The sequence below is a fragment of the Microtus ochrogaster genome, chromosome 6 (assembly GCF_000317375.1).
Source record: "Microtus ochrogaster isolate Prairie Vole_2 chromosome 6, MicOch1.0, whole genome shotgun sequence".
NCBI classification, from domain to species: domain Eukaryota; kingdom Metazoa; phylum Chordata; class Mammalia; order Rodentia; family Cricetidae; genus Microtus; species Microtus ochrogaster.
This window is the reverse complement of record NC_022013.1, coordinates 64,379,925-64,399,457: the sequence shown is the minus strand read 5'-3', so window position 1 is coordinate 64,399,457 and position 19,533 is coordinate 64,379,925. Positions and strand designations below refer to the sequence as shown.

Here is a 19,533-nt window from a genome sequence, read left to right as displayed (position 1 = left end):
CCACACCTCAGTCTAGAAACTGACTCCTATATTCTAGAGCTCAGCCTGGAGTCTGACACAGCACCAAGCCCTTAGAGTAAGCCCAGAATCTTACCCATATGGAGACATAGGCGCCTTAGGGAGTGCCGTGTGGAACTGGGTTGCCCCAGGGTCCAAAGAGAGGCCCTGGAGGCTCTTGCCCATCTGACTGTCTCAGGAAGACACATCCCTGGGTGACCTGCTGCTTTTAGGTCCACACTCCCACCTCACTAATAGTGGCAGGATGATGCTTCCTTGTTAGGAAGGAAGAAGCTTGGAGAATGAAGTCATGCAGGAGAGCAGTTGGGGAGGCCATAACTGAGTGTGGAGGAGTCTTCCCAGATGCAGTAACCCCTACTGCTGAGGAAGGGAGGCTTAGTCCTCAAGTCTCCAGGGCTACCTATTTGGATGCTGTCGTGGGGCCTCAGGCTGCAGTGGGTTTAGCCTGGCATCCAGAGCCATCACCATAGCAAGCTATTTTTTTTTCTTGCCCACTTTGGGGGCTTGCTGCAAGGGTTCTATAGCTGAAAGGGAGGAACCTTTCAACCATGCCTGTGAGGCCAGCACTCCTTTCCCTTTCTTCCCCATCCCGTTCTTTCTTTCTTTGAAGGGTATCACTGTGTAGCCCAGTCTGGCTTCCAAACTGTGATGCTTTTGAGTGCTGAGACTGCAGACGCATCCCCACGCTGGACTCTGTCTCCTCATTTAAACTGAAGGGACAGAGAAGGGCAGAAGGAGTGTCACAGAATCAGGGAGGAGGCAACAGCTCCCTTTTCCCAGGACTACCAGTACCTGCTAGATCAGAACTCTGGACCCTCTGTCCCTTCTCCTGGGATCCCCCTGCCAAGTCAATGTCAGCCAGGATGCGGGGAGGCAGCTAATTTCACTTTGGGATGTTTGCTTAGCTAGTGATGCAAACAGAATCCTTTCTTGCTCCCTAGTCTCAATCCCACAGGCTCTCTGGCCCTCTGTTTGCCCCTGAGTCTCTAGCCACCGAGGGTGTAGCCCCCACACTGTCTGTGTCAGCCTTGATCCCTAACACAGCCTGTGGAGGTTTTTAAGTTTTGTAATCAGGTACTCAGGGGAGTGGGGAAGGTTCTGGACTTTCTGAGCTGCAACATCTAAGCTGAATGCCTTCTGGCACAAGGCGGACATCAGGGAGATCAGCTGCGGTGTCACTGTCTTTGGACTGGTGCAATACCAAGGTTGATGCTGGAGGATTCTTGGCGCCATTAGTAGTATTATGAGAATCTGGCTTCCAAGAAACGAGAGAGGTCCTATGTGTGTGTGGTCCAGGTAGTCTGGCCCATGAAGGGTCAGAGCCAAAGCTCTCCACCTCCAGGGAGGCCCCTGGGCCCTGGGTCAGGGAAGCAAGGCAAAGGTTTTGCGCCTGGACGATACCGGCCAGTCTTGCTGCTCTGGTTTAGAAAAATTCTAGCTGAGTTGAGCAAGAGTGGCCTGGGGTCATGGTCAGGCTAGAAGGAGCTCAGGACAGAGAGCTGACGGGTCTACCATTGTCAAGTCTGGCATACAGAAGGGTCTTTGGGCTCAAGCCATTTTTTTGCTGTAGAAGAAACTGAGACACGGAAAGGATTTTACTCAAGATCACATAACACAGGTGTAGCAAGCCGGTGCCTGTGACACTAGAAAGACTCATGTGTCTATCTGGGCAGCTAGTATCTCAGCGAGGCCTGCTCAGTGTGAGTCCCTAGGCATGAAACAAGCGGTTGCCCTAGACTAGATACCTGCTAGAAACCAGCTAGTGGGCAGGCTGCCAGGCACCTAGACCTTGGGAGGGGCACCTGGCAGGGGTGTTTAGTATCAATACTTCAAAGGGTGAAAATATTGTCCCAGAGACAGGATAGGGAGGGGACTTGCCCAAGGGAGTAGATGGTTCTGCTGTTGTAGCTGATGCTCAGAATCTGGGGACTGCATGTGTCCCTGTCAGTCAAATCCCACTTTACCCAAGTGAATACCTATTTCCTGGACCTCAGTTACTTCACTTGTGAGATGGGTACAAAACTCATAAAGACGGTAGATTGGAATGAGTCCAGACAGGCCTCCAGGGCTTGGTTCAGGGGCCTGTGGCCCAGAACCTTACACTTAAATTGAGTCTGAGCAGCTAGAAGTTGGTGGGAAAGAGAAAAAGCAAAAGCAAAACAAAACAAAAACCCAAACAGCAACAACAACCCTTCCATGCCCATTTGTTGCCTGAAGCTGAGTGGTTTTTAATTTATATCCTCAAAGTAAGCCAGAACTGGAGGAATTTGGAGCCAGCTCTCAGAGGTCACCTAGGGAACTGTGTCAACCTGCAGGCTTCGCTGTCCCCTAGCTAGGGAGGGACCCAAGCCTGCAGTCGTGTGTGTGTGTGTGTGTGTGTGTGTGTGTGTGTCTGTGTGTGTTGGAGAGGGCTTAGCCTCCTTGCCCTGAATTCACTTCTCCTTGCGAGCAGCCTGGGGTAAGGATGGTGACCCGGGTGACCCCTTCCCTGTCTACCTGGCAGATTCTTCTTTATTTGTCATGAAGGAGGAGTCAAGGCGTCAAGGTAAACGTCTGTGATTATCCTCTCTCTTATTTCCTCCTGCAGCAGGCTCTCCTGAGCTCACAGGCCACACGGGGAGGGGGAGGGCGGCAGAGGGGTCGGGAGGCAGACTGGAGGGCAGGGACAGGCACATGCTTTATCGTGGGGATGAGGTAGGAGGCCCAGGGAACTGACACCGAGCCACAGTGTCCTCTGCCTAAAAAGACACATCTCTGTCCTGGCAGATCTCAAGGGTCTTCTGGAGTGAGTCCCTCCCAGAACAGACTCCCACAGCTACTACTCGAGCACAGCTCTCAATCTCCGCTTCTTTGCCACCAGAACCTGTCCTGTCCAGCTGAGACCTAGGCTCTGTTCTCCTGGCCTGTGGGTTCTGCCTGTGTTTCGATTCTACTGTGACCCATGGCAGAGACTTGGCAAATGTCTGCTGAATGACAAGGGCAAGACAGGGCAGGGCCAGTTCATGGTCTGTCCAGGGTGGCTAGGGCCAGTATCTCCAATAAGGCCAATCTCAGGGCAGTATGTTGGGGAAGCATATTCATTTGTTTGATGATATACTGTGCATGGCCCCCACCCTCTTTTACACTGTGGCCTAGGCAACATCTGGTCCTCTCTATGGGGCTTAGACTGGACCCAGATCCCACAAAGAGGATTAGGCAGTTGGGAGAACAGGGGTGCTTGGGGGCTGAAGGACGAGGAAGACGGCCATGCAGGTGGCTTGAGTGAGACAGATGGGGCCAGCTTCTGACAGAAGAGCCCTGGGAGGGTCTGGGTCATGTTGCAGACAGACGGGAACATCCCCTCTAGGTTCAGGCAGGCCTTAGCTAGAGAACAAGCTGCTTTTAAGTCTAGGCGCCACAAGCAGTCAGTTCTGAGTCTTAGTGTCCTCCTCTGTAAAATGGGCAGCTGGAAGATCAGGTAGGTTCTGGGAGGTGGCATGTGTCACCGGCAGCTCAGTCTTTCTCAGAACAAGGATCCCAAAGCGGTCACCGCGTCTCCTCTTCTAAAGCAGAGCTAAACTAGGCTCTTTGCTTCCTTCCTATCTGGAGCTCCTCAAGAGCCGCCATTCCTGCCTGGCCGTGCCTCCATTCCACATCCAGGACGTGCAGGCTACCACGCTGTCACCCACACTCCCTCGCAAGCTCAATGCAGACCTTCTGAGGGACTGCTGTGCCAGTTACACACTTATGCAGGCTGCATGGTTGGGGGGACACTTAAAAACTATGGAAGACCTTCAGGTGCTTCTCTGCAGTCCCGAGTTTAAGATCCTGAACCCTACACCAAGGGCCTTTGCACATGCTGCCTTATGGGACCTGGCTGCAGTCAGTAGCCTGGCAAACTGTGGCATATGCACGTGTGATTTTTACATGACCGGCCCCACTTTTCAGCTGATAAGAGATCCATGCTGGCCTAGCACCGTTTATTCAGGCATTTCTCCACACTGCTGCCCCTTACTAAGAAATCAAACTGAAGAAAGTTTTATTTATCTTGGGGTTCCCAGGACTTGGCAGAGGGGACAACACGTGATAAATGAGGGATCAATCAATGTTTATTTGTCCAGATGGATGAATGTAACAGGGACTCAATACATGTTCTTGAATGGATGGATAGATGGCCGTAGGGGAGCTCAATAAGTGTTCAGCAAATGAAGGGATAAACAAATGGCTATGACAAAGGAAGGCAGAGCCTTAGAAGCCGAGCTGTCCCACTTTTGATGGAGCACTGGTCCCCACAGTGTACTTTTCTCTAAGTGTGAGGAGACCACCCAGCCCATGGGGAGCATCTCCATATGAGACCCAGGGTGGGGGAGGACCTGCAGGGCCAGCTTGCAGCATGGGCAGCTGTGCCCCTGGCCCACAGTCTCACATCCATGTTTCCCAGTGTGCTGGGTGAGGGGGGGTGGTGGAGACTCACCGTCAGGCAGCCCATGAGACTCTGCTCAAAGGGCCGCTGGAAGGCTCGAGGGTCTCCACACCAATCCAGCAGCTCGGTAGCAGCATTGTGGAAGTTGGCGGGGTTCTGTAAATGCTGTGGAGAAAAAGGAAAAGGCTTGAGGTTGCAAGAGGAGGCCACCCCAGGCCTGACCAAAGAGGACACGCACAGAAAGGGCAGAAGGGAGGCTGCATTCTTCAGCTTTCTCAACCACCCCTCTATGCAAGGCCTGGCCCGCTGCGGCAGGATGAGGCCAGCAACCCACTTCAAAGACTAGGACCAGAGTTGGTAAAAGCCAGTGGCATCAGACATCCAAGTGCTCTGTAGATGCAAGTGCTGGGGAGGGGCCCCAGAGGGGTTTTGGAAGGTGGTACCCAGTCTCCATACTTGAAAGCAGCTGGTCCCGCAGGTGCCTTCCTATCAACCTATCACCTCCCACCCTCTGCTCAGCCCAGGTCCTCCCTATTATGTATGGAGGGGTAGGGGCAGTCAGCACACAATGCTGCCTATAGTCTGGTGTATGTGGCTTAATGCTCCTAGCTCCAAACACTCCCAGCTCCCCAGATCCAGATTTTCTGGGCTCGTTTTTGGAGTTTCTTCCTCCTGCCTCACATACAGGAAGTCAGAATCCTGATGCCTTCAGTGTTACTTCAGGCTAGTAGGCTACCAGCACAGAGAAGCTGCAAAGATCTAACTTCATCCTCAACACTGACCTGGGTCCTTGCCACCTGTCATTGAGACCAGGAGCTAGAAGGCCAGGGCCACAGGGCAGGTTAGAGTCACAGCTGTGATTTACAGCTAGCACTTGGCTAGCACTACTGGTGTGGTCCTATAGGGTATCCCTAAGGTCCTAGTAGAAACCAGGTGTCCATGTACAGGATGCTAGCAGCTCCAGGGCCCTTGGTGCTGGTAGGGACAGCAGGATCACATTGGCCTAGATGGACCATGAAACCCGCCTGTGGTATGAGTCAATTCACAGCCAAGGCAGGGTGGGCCTTGGAGCTGGCATAGGGCTCCGGGAGCCCCTCTGGGGTCAGGGCTCTGGGTTCCCTCTGCCTGGGCCCTTATTAATCTTGGATGGACCCTTCACCTCTCTCAGCTTTGGTCGTCCATCTGTAAGATGAGAATGACAGACTACCATGTGGTCATGGGAGTTTTGGTTCCTTGCGCTTGCCATAGCATGGTTCAAGCAAAGAACATTCCAGTGAGGAGAGATAAGTGAACTCAATAAGAACATCCCTCTCCGTGGAGAAAGAGGAGAGGAAAAAAACAGAGGGGAGAGAAAGGGCAAGTGAGCAGTAACAGCCCCTGTCAGGAGGCTGAGTGAGGATTAAACAAGACTGGGCTTATGTAGTTCAGGCAGAGTGCCTGGCAGGTGGGCACAGCTCCACATGGGGTGGCTCTTGGCTCCATCTCAGTCTCCCTGAGGTTCCCTGCCTCCCTTGTGGGAGCTCAGCTGTGTAGGGGCTCCCAGGCTTGACTCTCTGAAGTTGCAGCTCCTTATACAAGATTGCCAAGACAGGAGGGACCTCTGCTTAGACAGCCATACCCTGTGGGAGGGTGGCTGTCTGTCTGTCTTTGCTTGTTTCTGTGTTCATCTAAACACTGAGGCTCTGATGGAGCGTTGCAGCCCAACGGCTCCTGGCTTGCACGCCACCTGACAGTCAGGTGCTTCATTTATTTATGTGATGTCACAACCAATCAGCAGTGCCAGCAACCTCCGCACGCCACTCTCAGGTGGCCATAGCAATGCCCTTTAGAGATCTGAGCTCCTGGATGGCCTCTGAGGCCGATCCCCAAGCCTGTTCCTGTTCAGGCCCTATTTGAGCACTTCTTCTGTGTCTTGCCAGCCTGTGTCTCCTCCTCTCCACTCACAGCTGGCTCATTATGGGATGCATCTCACAGATGAGGTAAACAGTAGCACCCCTTGGTTGGCTGTTGCCTTGACTGGCTGTAGCCTAGAGCTCGGTGGCCTCAACTGAGGCACTTCTCTCTGTTTTAGCTGCCGGCTGGAGTCTCATTACGGCTTAAGTACATTCAGAGACGGTGTCTTGATGACACACAAAATGTACACCTGGCTCAACTCCACCCCAGTCATGGAGTCAGGCAGCCCTGAGGCCATCACTGAACCTCAGAGCCCTCATCTATGAAAGGTGGGGGTAGGGGTGGTGGCAGCTTGAGGGGCTGTGGCCAAATATAGAAGTGTAGGATAAGCATGTTACAGAGTGGGGTCAGGGATGGCCGGAGGCAACTGGTGCTTCTCAAGCAGGGGCCTTGCTTCTCTTATGACGCTGAACGCTAGAGGATAGGAGCAACTTCTAGGCACTCCTCGTCCTGGCACAAGGTAAGTCTGAAAGGAGTGATGGGTGGGTGTCCAACTATCCCTAAGACAGCCTCTTTACTGAGGCTGGCCACCTGGCCACTTCCCAAGGAACCCCAGTGGCCCAGAGAGGGAAAGGGACCAGGTGAAGGTGGAGAGCCTGGAGTAGGTACACATTTCGAATCCCTGGCAGAGGCTCTAAGCAGTGAATGGTCCCGGTTTTCAATGTTCTGTTTCCCATCAGAAAGCTTGTCCATCTCTACAATTCCTCAGGGGACTGGAACTATACCATGATTGCTGAGTGTCTGGGCAGCAACTGGGCACACCAATGCTCCAACCAGGGCTGGCTCCCAGCTGCCCACCAGTCCCTCTGTGAGTCATACAATCCATCCATGTGTCTGTCCATCCATCCAGAACAAATCCATCTCGATACCGACCTGCCCACCCACCCATTCATCCATTCATCACTTTATCTGTTCCTTACCCATCCACTCATCCATCTGTCCTTTCATCTAGAAGCCAATTTGTCCAGCCAGCCAGCCATTCATCCATCGATCCATCTATCATCTATACCTACCCACGCAACTAACTCCCCAGCCATATGTCCATCTACCCACTCACCCACCATCCTCTTACAGAACCATCTATTGGTCCACCCTCCTCCATACCCACTTGAAATATTACAGCCCCACCCAGGATGGACTGAGCACCAGATAGGGCATGGTGGACTTTGAGATCATCTTGTTGCAGCTCAGGAGGGGAACAGGATAGGCGAGGTTACTGGGTGACCAAGAAGCCCCCAAACCCAGGCACAGGGTATGCAGATGCTCCGAAGGCTGCCTAGGGCCTGGCGAGATTGCTGGGCACCATGAACTGATTGATTCACAGTTCAGGGTTGTGATGACCAAGAGCCCCGAGAAGCACACCTTGTGAAGAGGAAGCTTTGGTTCAGGCTAAAGAAGAGGAACAGCCAACCAAGAGGGCTGCAGAGAAGGGCTACACAGTGCTGGGGTACTTAATGCCAGGGACTGCTGGAGGCTGGCGATGTGGCTATGCTGGAAGGGCTTGGTGTGGGAGTCCACGGTTGTGAAACCCCCGGTGGGAGCCATAGCCTGCACCAGCCAGGGTACGCCCAGCAGACAGATCTGTCATCCATGACCACAAACATCTGCCTTTCTATTCTGATTAAGTTGGGACGCCTGAGACTCCACAGTCCTCGGGTGGAGGCTGGTTCCAAGGGTAGAACACTATTTCCAGCCATCTCTTGGGGGTGTCTAGTGAGGGGTTCCCTGCTTATCAACAACCCAGGGCAAGGATGGAGGTGAATGGTCACTGGAGCTCAGTTGGTGTGTGGATAAGCTAACACCACTGGAGTATTCTTTTATTTCTATGCCTCAGTTTCCTTTGCTGCAAAATGATTTAGTTTTCCAGAGTCTTTTCTTTTCTTGTAACTTTTGGGCATAGGATCTCATGGAGCCTATCCTGGCTGCAAACTGGCTATGTAGCTAAAGACTATCTTGAACTCCTGATCTTCTTGCTTCCATCGACCTAGTGCTTGGGGCCACAGAATGTCCCGCCATACCAGGCCTTTTCAAGTAGAGGGAGCAGAGGTCTGGGAAAAGAGACGGCAGAAGGGGTACAACAGCTGAATGCTCACCACAGTTTAAAGCATGGAAGCAAAGCCCAGAGAAGGCAGGGTACTGGTCCAAAGTCACACAGCCGGGTCGGGGTGAGGCAGTGCTGGCGTTCTTGTGTGTGTGTGTGTGAGTCTAGTGTTAGACTGGCACTTAGGGGCCATCCTGCTGCAGCACAGATCTGCTCCCTGCCCCACCCCTACTCCCACCCCCCAGTCAGCCACACTCACCTGCTTGATGCACTGCAGACGGTCATTGGTCTGCTGGATGTGCCTATCCATAGAATTCATTCTGACCGTTTCGCTGGGTTCTACCCGAGAGCCATGAACGTGGTCCAGCCTGAGGAGAGAGGAGAGAGGGTGTCACTACACCTGACAACCTTGCACAGCCTTCCAGCTACCCTTCCACTTCAACGCTGGCCCTAGAGGGGTCCTGGGCACCCAGCTTTATCCTGGGTTTTTTTCCAGCAAGAAGGGAAAAGTGGGGGTTGTGTTTGTATTTATTTCTCCCATCCTCATCTTGACCCTCCTTTCACTGTCCTGGTACCTGTCAAATACTTATACTCCCTGACACCCAACCCCTTGCCCATCATTTCTTTATCATTTCAACGACTGTTTGTTGATGTCCTGGGTAGTTTTATGTCAACTTGACACAAGCTAAAGTCACTTCAGGGGAAGGAGCTTCAGTTGAAAAAAAAAAAAAGTGCTTCTGTAAGATCAGGTTATGGACAGAAAAACCTGTGGGGCATTTTCTTAATTAGTGATTGATGGGGAAGGGCTCAGTCCATTGTGGGTGGGGCCATCCCTGGGCTGGTGGCCCTGGGTTCTACATGGTAGCAAGCTGAGCAAGCCATGGGGAGCAAGCCAGTAAGCAGCACTCTTCCATGGCCTCTGCATCAGCTCTGGTGTCTCCAGTCCTCCTCCCCCGATGTTGCGCTGCTGTGCATCAGACTTCCTGCCTTGGCTTCTCCAGTGGGCTGGAGAAGTGTATGCAAGATAAGTAAACCTTTCCTTCACAAGCTGCTTTTGGTCATGGTGTTTCATCACTGCAATAATAACCCAACTAGGACAACGGATCCAACCATCCACACATCCTTACGCCCCTCTGCTCAGCCCTGTGCTTCCACTTGCCCGGGAACACTGTAAGATCTCCAGTGCTGGGGCTAGTGCTAGGCCCATGAAAACGACAAGATCTTCTAGTGTTCATGGATCTCTCGGCATGTGTATGCATCGTTGAAGCATTTGCAAGGCTGAGGCAGAAGGATCACCAGTTTTGCTGAGACTGTCTCAAAAGGGAAAAAAAGTCTGCATTTACATTAGGTCATCTACTGGGTGACAACTGGTTGACCTTCTTCTGCTAATGGTCACAGGCTGTTCCAGGACCTGGGCACTGACAGACACTGCAATAGTCCCACATTGTAGATGAGGAAACTATGACTCAGTAAGAGCCGGATTCCAGCCTATGAAACAGGTTCTGGGGAGTGCCTGCGGGTCCTTGCTGGAGGCTGGTAGGGAAACAGAACACCTTGGTACCTGCAGGAGTCCATCAAACAGAGACTGTCTCCTCCTGAGTACACTTTCACAGAACCTCAGCCAGCATTCATGTTACAAAAGAAGGTTCTTGGGGCCAGGGACAAACCTCAGGGCAGAAAAGAACAAAAGAAGGCCCAGAGTAGAAGAAGGTCAATAGTACACAATCTGCCAGGTCATCTTGGTTCTTGGCACTATCTGAAGACCTGCGAATGATCACTCTAAACATGGGCAAAAAATTCCAGCCAGGGTCCCTGTGAAGTGTGTGATTTCTGGGGCTGGAATGATGGCTCAATGGTTAGGAGCATTTGCTGTTCTTGCAGAGGACCTGGGATCCCAACACCCGTGTGACGGCTCTCATCATGTGTAATTCTAGTTTCATGGGGTCTGACACCCTCTTCTGGCTTCCTCAGGTACCAGGCGTGCACTTGGTACATATATTTACATATTCAGGCAAACATTCATATGGGGGGGGGGTGGCTTTGAAGGAAGCTAAGACAAGGATACTGAGTCAAAGCAACCCAACCAGGTCATTTCATTGGCTAGCTGAGGAGCTGGAAAGGAAGCACAAAGAAACCCCAGGTCTAGAATAATCTGCACTTCAATTCACAGGCTTCGTCCAACCGGGAAAAGGCCTCAATGGCCCAAGCAGCCAGCAGGGGGCACTGCAGACAAACTGCAGCACCCTGAGGGCAAGAAACTGAGGCCCTGGAGACTCCCAAGTCCTCTGGGCACCTTTCCCTTCTAGTCACTCCAAAAGCACACAGGTGTCCTGTTCAGTACTCTGGCTTTGAAGCTTTGCCTTCCCCATGTTGAGGAGACAAGAGTATGGGGGCAGGGAGAGGATCTGGAGGTCCCATCAAGTTCTGCCTCCAAAGATGCTCTTCCAGGATGGCCATGCCATTTAGGACCAGGAACACAGGGAGGTCTGTAGCCTAAGAGCCCATCCAAGGAAGCTTCTAGCAAGTATGAGGAGCTCGCACTTCCCTGGTCAGCAACCATTGGTCTCACTTCAGGAGACAGACAGTGACAGACAAGACCATTCTAGATCAAGCTAGTCTTTCCAGGGTTTCTTTAATCAAAGATCCCCAGGGCATCAGGGGAAAGTTGTTCCCAACCTGCCAGTTCAGCTGATTTTGTTTTGGTTTTGTCCAAGATGACATGATCTACATCTCCCCAGGCATGGAGTCCAAGCTAGGCTCCATCCTATCGAATCAAGATGTGACCAGCTTGGCATCCAGAACCTGTGAGATTCATAGGACATTGGATAGGAAGCTTTCAGGAGACACTACAGATCACAGGGACAACAGTGGGGTCCCCCCAATACACACAGTCTCACTGTAGCTCAGATTAGTCTCAGACTCACAGGCATTCTTTTTATTTCAGCCTCTCCATTGCTGGGATTACAGATGCCTATCTATCATGGTTTTATTAATAAAATATAGTATCTGGCTGAAGAAAGATACATATCACACAGGTAAGGTGATATGCAATACAATTCTTTCAATTTTTCCCCCAGACAGGGTCTTCCTATGTAGTCCAGGCTGGCTTTGAACTCATGATGGTCCTGTTTCAGCTTCTTGAGTCATTATATTTAGCTGAGGTGTCCTTTGAAAACTGCTGGTATTGCGAGGCGGTGGCGGCACATGCCTTTAATCCCAGCTCTCGGGAGGCAGAAGCAGGTGGATCTCTGAGTTTGAGGCCAGCCTAGTCTACAAGAGCTAGTTCCAGGATAGACTCCAGAGCTACAGGAAACCCTGTTTTGAAAAACCAAACCAAAACAAAAATAAAAACAAACGAACAAAAAAACGGCTGGTCTCAATGCTGGAGAATGGGGTCATTAACACCAGTAATGACTGGAAATGATTAAGTCTGAATTCTGCAAGGGGAAAGGACTTGAAAGTTAAGGGTTCAGGGCCTGAGAAGAGTTTAGCATTAGGCAGAAGAAATGGGATATGGAGGGGGACAATCTGGCTTCTGTACCTTCTGTTTTTGCTGGCAGTTCAGTACTAGGGCATGGCTGGGCTAGGATGGGAACCTCCGCCTTTCTAACCATTAACACGCTGTTCTTTCCTTATCTCATTCTCCTTTATGTTCCTACCTCAAGCCATGACTGGGCCTCCAAGGGTGTCCTTGTTCCAGCCAACCCATTCAAAGTCAGTTGTTTCTAAGGCCACCCCAGAACCTGAGCATCGCACCCTGCAGTCGGGAAGTATTAAGCACTTGGCAGCCAGCAGAGGTCGCCCCGTTGCCACGGAAGCACCACTCAGCTCTAGCTTTGCCTCCAGGTGCCTTTATAAGTCCTTACAATCCCTTAGTGGCTGCAGCTCTAGCACCCAGGAAGGTCGGGGCTTTGTGCCAACCCAACGCAACGCCTTGGTAGCCTCTTCCACTCTGTTGCCCTCTGAGCAGATGTGGGTTCAATCAGGGACCTTGACTATCCTGCTATCTGTGTCCATATATAGCCTTCCTAGTTAGTCTGGGGTTCTGCAACCCTCCCCACTGTGTGAACAGGGCAAAGCTGGGTCTCAGTTTCCCCATCTGTAAAATAAAGGGCTGGGCTAGTCATCCTCTGGCAGCCTGCCAAACTCCAGCATCTGAGGGTCTGGCTTCCTGGAAACTCCACCTCAGTAGGAAAAGAGTACTCAACTTCAAAATTCAAAGGTTCGTCCCAAGCTGGGGAGCCTGCTGCCTGAAAAACTCCATGAAAGCCCCACCCCCAAGACGGCCCAATGCCCCAGACACTGCCTCTTTTGAAGCTATGCCTGGCTAGGGCTCATTGTACGTATGGACGGTTTTGCGTGAGGATGTGGTCGTCTGGCTGAGTTTTCCCGACTTCCAGGGGTGGTTGTGCTGGGAGAAGCTTCTGTTTACACCTGTCATCTCCTAGCAAAGCTCAGGTCAAGTTTGCCCTGTGCTCTTAAAGCCTCTCTGAGAATGAACTGCGGAGAACTGAAGGGACTAATAAGCCAAACTCTTCAATGACGCCAGTGGCAGAATGGAGCAGGCAGAACAGACAGACGCCTCAAACGAGCAAAAACCTCTGGCTCTCTGACACATAGGACCCTGCCTTGGGTTCTTCCTTGGACGCAGGGACAGGACATTTTTTCCCCCTTTGGTACTGTTGGCACTTGGAGCCCTTTATGTAACTCCCTAGTGTCATACAAACACCTCACAATCCTTCCATAAACTGTTTTCTTACTTTTGAGTCCTAGCTAGCAAACCTTAGAAGCTCCAGGCAGAGGTGTTTTTGCACTGCTATTCACCTACGGGCCCCTCTGCAATCTCCAGAGAAGGGATGTGCACACACGGGCTGCTGGTATGTGCACACATGGGCTGCTGGCCCAGATGCACTCGAGCACACACATCTCCTGACAGCTTGCACAGGCAAGTAGCACATCTCTGGGGAGCTGTGTGAGCAACGGTGTGCAGAAATGATTCAATCACCATGCACATCTGCAGTTTGAGTGGGGGTGGGGGTGGAGAGTGGGGCCAAGCAGCAGGGCTGGGAGGCTCTACCTGCAGCCTGAGTAGAGACTGTGTTGAAACAGAACCAGGGCTGGCCAGCTGGGAACAGTCTCGCTAGGCAGAAAAACAAAACAAAAAATTAAAACAAACAAACAAACAAAAAGAGCCAGGCTCTATGGTACCATCCCAACCTTTCCCTATAGCAATTTTAGATTTTGAGAGGGACACATGATCAACATCACCCAAGGCCTTCCCTGGTCTCCAACCACTATTAACCCACATCCCAAGTCCCTTCCTTGGACAGCTGGCTGATTCCTAGTCTGACTCAGCCTGCCCTGGGGTCAGAATGTCTGCTCCTTTCACTCATCAAGGTCCACTAAACTGTAACCCCTGCCCCCCCAGTGGCACTACTCACTCTGTTCCTATGTCCTCAGCGTCCTTGTCAGACACCTGTCTCCCCTTCAGCTGGGATGTGTGGCACTCTGTGTCTTGAAGTCCTTACCCAGAATGTGCTCACTCAGGTACCGAGAACTGAAATCTTAGCTGTAACCAGGAGATCTTGGGGCTGGGAGGTACTGGCCATCTATCTAGGACAGTGTTCTTAAGAAGTGACTGGTGTCCCATGAGTGCAGAGGGTAATTTCTGGTAACCATGGACAAAAAGGATGATTTCTGCGTAACAATGGGCAAACCTTTCCCATTTTCATAGTGAAATCTTGAGTCTAGGAAAATGATCAAGAGCGAGTTCATGGGTTGATCTAAGTGAGTTCAAAATCATTTTGAATGGAGTCTTAGTTAAGAGTGGGGTGGGGTGGGTGGATGGGACGGAGGTAAGGGAAGCTCTGATGGAGACCTCCACCCCCCTCATCTGAAGGGGAAGTTGTGGGAGTTCAGGGAGGTGGAGCCAAAGGAGGAGGGCAAGACTCTGTCTTTGGTGTTTTACTCCAGGAAGAAGGGTGGGCAGCAGGAGACAGGAGTGAGGAAGCTCTGGGCAGGTAGGAGGCCTGTACAGGGCAGAGGTCCAGCGGGTGCTGGGTTGGGAGCTCAGGCCTTTCTGGCTGTAGGCTTTGGGAAGGCCCTTTCACCTCCTGAGCCTGTGTCTTCTATGGGAGGACAGGAAATCTCCTCCCCTCTCTGCTGGGCTAAGGAGTAGAGCAAGCAAAGGCACTTAGGAGAGAGGATTCTGAATGGCCCACACCTGCTTCCTCTACCCAAGCAGTGAACACCCCGTGACCGGCTCCACGAGGCCCACTCCATCTGGCCAGTGGCTCCAGATACTCTGACACCATGTTGGAGGTTTCTGGAAGGGTGGACCCTTTTTTCTCAGTGGCCCCATCTTCCAGCATCCAATCCATTCACAGGAGTATCCTCTGTTGATTGTTGGTTAAAGAAAAACTGTGTATCCAGCCTTACAGAGTCCCAAAGGGCAGCCCACCTGCAGCCTGACATTCTGCCCTGGACTGTATAGAGAAGTCACTGTCACACACATTGGAATGTGGCCCTGAGAAAGGTCGGTCACTATCCTCACCCATACTAGGCTCTGGACTGCAGCTGCATGGGGCTCTTTGTCCTTTGGGCACAGGATGCCTTAGCAGCCTTGCGGTACCCCCAAGTCAAGCCCTCCCGTCCCCTCTGGCCAGTTTAGGTTCCTGACACCACCCCCTACACACACACACACACACACACACACACACACACACACACACACACACACACACGGCAAGGAACGGCTGGTTCAGCCTTGGGCAAGGCCTTTGGGGCTCTTTTTCTTCCCAAAGCCAGTCTCCCCACTAGGTTCTCTGCATCACCTCACTAATGTCAGCTCTGCGGTGACTTATGTCCCAGTTATCATGGTCTGGCCACAGAGAGGAAACCGAGGCTCTGAAAGGCCCAGTGACTTGCTTGGGGCCATAGTGCTGAGCAGTGGCGCCGGAATTCTGTCCCTGCTCTGACCACAAGCGTCTCTGTTGCACAGCCCATTCTGCACAGGAGCACGGCAGATCGTCATCAGCTGGACACTTCCTTTCCAGCCCCACTGCCCAGAGCAAGGAAGTGACCATCAGGGCTGTGCAGGGCTGAGATGACTGACACAGCCCAGGCCACTGTGTCTCCCAGGACAGCAGCACTCACACAGAGGCCCTGACCTGGCTTTGCCTGGAGCTCCTGTGGCTATTCCAGAGTCTCAGATACCAGGAAATGGGGAGGGGTTAGGGAGGCCCATTGGTTACTCAAGAGCTCTGGGGACGGGGAAGGAGGAAAACCAGAGTCTTCCAGAAAGCAGTGAATTCAGGCAGATGTTCCTATAGTTACAGCTCTGGGCACAAAAGGTGTTTTGACTGTCTCCTACCTCGGCTCCCCACACCTTCAAAATCTACTGACTTGGTATTCTGGGGAACATGACGGGACAGAAGAAGCAACAGTATTTCCCAGAGGGAGCCCCCAAGACCTCAGCAGGTCCTTAAGGAACCACACAGTGCAGGGACAGTTAGGCTGAGAGCGAGGATGGGAGCAGAACCACCCCCAACTCCTGCACCCGGGACAGACATGGCTAAACAATCACAACACTCTTCCTGCTTAGTCTGGACGTTGACAGATGACCCACCCATTCTTCGCTAACCCGGGAAATGAAGACATTCAGGTGAGTTAACCTTGTGTACAAGTGTGTCTGTGTGTGGTGTGTGCATGTTGGTAGCAGTGTATGTGTGTGAGTGTAGGCCCACAGTTGACATAAGATGTCTTTCTGCAGATTCTTTCCATCCTTGTTTTTTTTAGGCGGAATCTCACAGTGAAGCTGAAGTTTGTTGATTCTGCTAGGCTAGGTAGACAATGAGCTTCCAGGCTCGGCCTAGCTCCCTTGCTGCCAATCACATCAATGCTGAAGTTATAGGTTTGCCCTCCTATATGGCTTTTATGTAGGTTCTAGGGAACTGAGCTTGGATGCTTGTGCTTGTGTCCGGCCTTGACGGACTCACCTCTAAAAGGACAGCGAGCAGCAGGAGGCTATCACGTAGACCACACACCTACTTCCAGATCACTGATGTGGTGTCCTTTTCTAAAACCCAGAGTGTGAGCAGGGCTCCCTGGAGCCCCCATGGATGGCGGGACCATAGCCACGCAGCCACACTCCAGGCCGCCTCCTAGCACAGTTGCACAGCTAACTCTATTATTATATTTTGCAGATGGGAAAACAGAGGCTCTGTGTGAGTGCGCATTGTCTCTCAGTCTGACAGAGGCGTATGGCTGTCCAATGGACCAGCTTCTTAATTTATTTCTGATTGTACATGAACATCCACACAGGCGTGTGCACCTGCACACAGACGCAAACACATGAGCGCAGTGCCTGTGGAGGCCAGGAGAGGGGGTCAGACCCCCCTCATCCCCTGGACCCTGGAGTCTTAGTTACCAAATGACTGTGAGCTTTCAGAGGTGGATGCTTGGAAAGCCGTGTGAGCTTTTAACCCAAGCCCTCTCTAGCCCCTTAAGCAGCTTTTGTCTGCTTCTGTTTATCAAATTTTTCAAAATTTCTTAGAAACTATATATATATATTAAAGGAAAAGTATCAGAAGGAGACAGATTAGTGCTAAAAGTGCAGACGGGAAACAAGAAGCAGCAATTCCTACGGCTTAGACCTGAAAGGGACCTGGGGGAACAGGGAGACCTGCTTCCTAACATTCACCTCCAGATACCCCTGTGGAAATGGACCTGGGAGGGTGGGTGTGGGCAGAGGAGAGCCTTGAAAGCCCGTGGAGGTCCTGCCTAGGCCTGGGAGCCCCGGGTGCCCTGAGCCTCTCCCGGTCCCACCTGGCCCTTGCAGATAACAGTCGAGACAAGGCCACAGTTTGTCCACAGCTACCACAGAGGGGTGTCGGGAGCTGTGTGCCCATGCCAATGGTGACAGGAACAAAAGCTCTGTGCCCACTGCGAAATAACCATGTTTTCTCTGCAGAGCTGTGACTCGGGGTTCTGGGCAGAAGTCCCCCTTCTCTCCAGCTGGCTCCTGCCCCCATCATGCTGTCTAGCATCTTGTCTGAGCTCAGGGAGTTTCTGGGTATAAGGGTGTTAGGGGACCAAGCCTCTGCTGTCTCAGATCAGAGGCCCTCCAGGGATAAGTGGGTCCTTACTTCCTGCCTGGCGACCATGACATGAAGCCCCACCACATGCACTCTGCGGTTCGCAGAACATTTGGGTGTCCTGACCTTGTCATCACACAGTCTTAAATAGGCGAGTGACTTAGTGGGAAAGGCACTAGGCCACTGGGTTCAAATCCTGCCCCTATTATATGCTGGCCCCTGAGCCCTGGACTCTTCCACCAGCATGAGGTAGTGATGACAGCAGCCACCTCGACTGCTGTGCTCACTCAGTCAGTGAGTGAATGAACGTGAATCTGCATCCAGCCCCAACTACTAGTTCTGTCCAGGGCCCGGCCCTTCTGGACAATATTTGTGGAAGGAGGAAGCAACAGAAGCCTGGCGCCTGTTAGGGAAGACTTACATGCTATGACTATGAATGTTAAAATTTTTCCATGTGAAAAATCCCAAAAGCCTAGCTTTTAAGCCTGTTTACTAAATTTTGCAGTAGTGCCTTAAAAAGAGGCTCAGCTTGTAAACTGAGGGGATGGAGGGCGGACTGAGGCACTAACTCTCAGCACCCCTCTTTTTTAAAGATTTACGTTTATTACTTCAATTGTGTCTATGTGGGGGTATAAGCACATAAATGAAAGCGCCCACAGAGGTCAGAATGTCAGAGTCCCCTGGAGCTGGGACCACAGGCTGTTTAGCTGTAAACTGCCTGACACTGGGTGCTGGGAACCGAACTCAGCTCCTCAGGAAGAGCCGTGTGTGCTCTTAACCACTGAACCATCTCTCCAGGTTTCCCACCCCCCTTCCAACGTTCCTCTTTAGAGAGTCTCCACAGGGGCTTGGAGGACATGAGCAACTGGGACTAAAAGTGGGGCAAAGTCAAACCCTCCAGCTGTAACGCCAGGCAGAGGCAGGAGTGGGAAGCGTGTAAAGTGTGGATAAGGAATAGGGCAGGAGTTCTGAGATTTGTGAGGTCTCCAGGCAGGGCCTGGGTACCCACATGAAGCCTATCCAGGCAGGCAGTGGAGACAGGAGGCCAGAGAAGTCCACTGAAGGGTCAGTTAGGTGAGTGGCTGTAACCTGTCCCTGGGCTCACCTGAAGAACTGAGGCCCTGGTCAGATGAGACAAATGCTGTATGTTCTGCTCTCCTGGACAGATGGCCTCTACATGTTCCCACGTGACTTTGAACACTTGACATTTCCACAGGTATTGGACCATAAGACACACACGCACACCTGCCCCTGAACACATTTCAAAATTCCATAAGCATGAAAGTCCCCAGAACTCACCTTGAGAAATGCTAACCTACAAGGCATGCCAATGGGATACAAAGGAAAGAGGGAGACAGAGGGGATAAAGAGAAGCTGGCAGCAATCAGACGCGGCAGAGCCACCAGGGTGTGTGCAAGGCGAGGCTCTCAGTTTCACATGAAGACTTGACTCCAAAGCATCTGTAGAAGGAGAAGTCCCGGGAAGAACTGAACCCTGGGTCCTGGATCCAAGGCTTTAAGAAGCTTCACGAGTGTCTGCCTCTCCTGGAAATCCAGACAGTTCCCTCGGCAGCAAGGCTGCCTTAGGCAGGGAGCAGAGGCCCAGCCACTTCCTGGATGGGCAAAGATCATGGGAGCTATCTGAGAAGACTAGGCCTGCTGCAGCTAATACCCTCCTTCCCCCACCCAGGGGTCTATCGCTGGGTACTCCTGTTTTGTTTGTTTTTTTTTTTTTGTAGTGTGTGTGGGGGGGTTGTTCCAAGCACACCAGTGTCTATGTGCAGCACTATGGACATGCACTTGCCCTCTTTGGATCTGTTTCCTTAGCTGCAGAAACCTTAGATGAGTCTACACATAGTGTGCATTCCAACAAGCTCCTTCAGGTACATCTTCCCATCCAGTTCTTACTCTAGCCCACTGGGGTGGGTGTCACTGCCTGTATCTTATCGTAAGCAAGGCCCAGAGAATTTACACAACCTTCCCAAAGGAACACAGCTGATGTGTGTGTGTGTGTGTGTGTGTGTG

At 51.9% G+C, this 19,533-nt stretch overlaps 1 protein-coding gene across 4 annotated transcripts in view; it reads right to left on the bottom strand.

The window, feature by feature from the left end:
- The window catches only part of Zmiz1 (zinc finger MIZ-type containing 1), a 204,016-nt gene that overhangs the window by 87,179 nt on the left and 97,304 nt on the right, over nucleotides 1-19,533 (bottom strand). For all 4 annotated transcript variants that reach the window (XM_026779819.1, XM_013346905.2, XM_013346904.2 and 1 more), the window contains exons 4-5: nucleotides 8,674-8,782; nucleotides 4,472-4,585 (exon numbers count right to left, since the gene is read on the bottom strand). In XM_026779819.1, the coding sequence (XP_026635620.1) occupies nucleotides 4,472-4,585; nucleotides 8,674-8,733 (174 nt within the window). In that variant the 5' untranslated portion in view covers nucleotides 8,734-8,782. The remainder of the gene's footprint in view (nucleotides 1-4,471; nucleotides 4,586-8,673; nucleotides 8,783-19,533) is intronic.